This window comes from Laccaria bicolor, genomic scaffold (assembly GCF_000143565.1).
Source record: "Laccaria bicolor S238N-H82 LACBIscaffold_16 genomic scaffold, whole genome shotgun sequence".
Taxonomy (NCBI): domain Eukaryota; kingdom Fungi; phylum Basidiomycota; class Agaricomycetes; order Agaricales; family Hydnangiaceae; genus Laccaria; species Laccaria bicolor.
In genome coordinates, this window is record NW_001889887.1 from 640413 (window position 1) to 642229 (window position 1817).

Here is a 1817-nt window from a genome sequence, read left to right on the forward strand (position 1 = left end):
AAAATGCGCTGGGTATCTATGGAAAATTCACTATGAAATACCCAGGCCTACATTTGAAATGCCTTTCAAAAAATCCTAAGCATTATAGATATGGCCTCTAGGCTTAAGTCTAAGTTATAGAAATGACTCTCTAGGCTTAAGTCTAGGTTATAGATAAAAGTGGTAGCCACCAGTCAAATGTCAACCTTACAGACTCACAACCAACTCCGATCCCTCAATCTGACGTCGATTTCATGAAGGACAAGGACTACCGTAAAGCGCTAGGGATGCTCAACCACATTTTCAGCTGGTGGACCCGTTTGTTGGAAATCCAAGACACAGAAGAGGGTGAGCATGTCTACTGGGGAGGCAGAGTTTGTGGGGGTATTCGAAGGTGGAAAGCAGGCGAAGTGGATGTACTTCTGGTACACCAAGGTCGACCAACATTTCGACCTTCCAGTAACCGTCTACTGTGACAATGACTCGGCCATTGCTCTTACTCAAAACACTGGCGGCCACAGCAAAATAAAACACGTTGATATCAAGACTCATTGGATTCACGAAGCGGTCACTCTCGGCGAAATACTCGTCGAACCTATCTCCTCCAAGGAGAACATAGCGGACTTATTCACCAAGTCGCTTTCACGCCCAAAACTCGAGGTCCTTATCAAGAAGATGGGAATGGAATACCTCGATATTTAATCAATCAGGCTACGGGTTCAGGGGGAGTGTTGAGGTTCAGAACCCATACACCTCTCGATCGAATGACTTCATATGTTTGCATTTATTATTCCTTTACTATTTTCTTCCCCCCCGTCCTTCTACACTTTCCTCAGCCATTTACTATCTTGTACAACGTCTGAGGTGCGTATCTTATTCTTTATTATTCATACCTGATTACTTACGGTCTCTGATAGTTTACTTATCATATCTTAACAGGTAGAGACCAATACAGCTGTTTACTATCTTGTACAACGTCTGAGTTTACTTATCATATCTTAACAGGGCACATGCTGGGAGAGAACATTCAAGTGTGGTTCACCGATTTTCAGAACATGGGATGACAAGCTGTGCAGTGGATTCACATGGTGCACACCCAATCAGCCCATTTGGACATTTACTCAGGTTGGAATTGGGATGCACTCTCTCAGAATATGTCAAATCTCAAAATCCCAAACTGCCATCTTATTGGAGGACCTGAGGGTATGCAGTCATTTTTCTCAATATTTTTAATTACTCATGAAAAGATAGATCATGCCAATTCTGCCTTATACACCATTCATTCTGCATTTAGTTCTTCTGTCAGCAAGTCTTCCAGCAAGAGCAGCAGTGGGAGCATCACACATGACAAAGACACTGTTATGGAAGAAGCTGAGCATGGTAGGAAGTCAAATTTTCAACTGAGAAGACTGAAGCTAAAGACTTGTCAGTTAATAGGTCCCTGGTATGGGAACAAGGAATAACAAGATAATGAGATAATAGAAAGTAGGGATGGAGAAACAAGGTATCATGGTGAGGGGTCTGTCTTGGGGATGTCTTGAGGGCATGGGTGTGGAATGGTTATTGGCCTTGAACTCAAGATTGGCACAAGCATGATGATAGTGAATTCCACAACACACAGGCTTTAATGCACTAAATTGGAGGATGCTTCTGACATAATTGCATTGATGGCAAGTAAAGGAAAAGTAAAGGGTTTTTAAGAAAAATATATATATATATACTGGATCAAGTTTTTTTAACATGCCTGAGGTGGCTGAAGTTCCTGCCGAATTTTAAAATTCAGATTTCCTACATCTCATGAAGGTACTTTGATTGCACACTTCAACATAACTGTATCT

General features: G+C 41.7%; 1 protein-coding gene across 1 annotated transcript; it reads left to right on the forward strand.

The window, feature by feature from the left end:
• Positions 1 to 1116: 1116 nt before the first annotated feature.
• LACBIDRAFT_299406 (uncharacterized protein) lies at positions 1117 to 1458 on the forward strand (the record flags this gene model as incomplete). Its single annotated transcript, XM_001882302.1, has 3 exons — positions 1117 to 1182; positions 1231 to 1359; positions 1417 to 1458. 3 exons carry the CDS (start codon positions 1117 to 1119, stop codon positions 1456 to 1458), a joined length of 237 nt encoding a protein of 78 aa, XP_001882337.1.
• Positions 1459 to 1817: the final 359 nt, after the last annotated feature.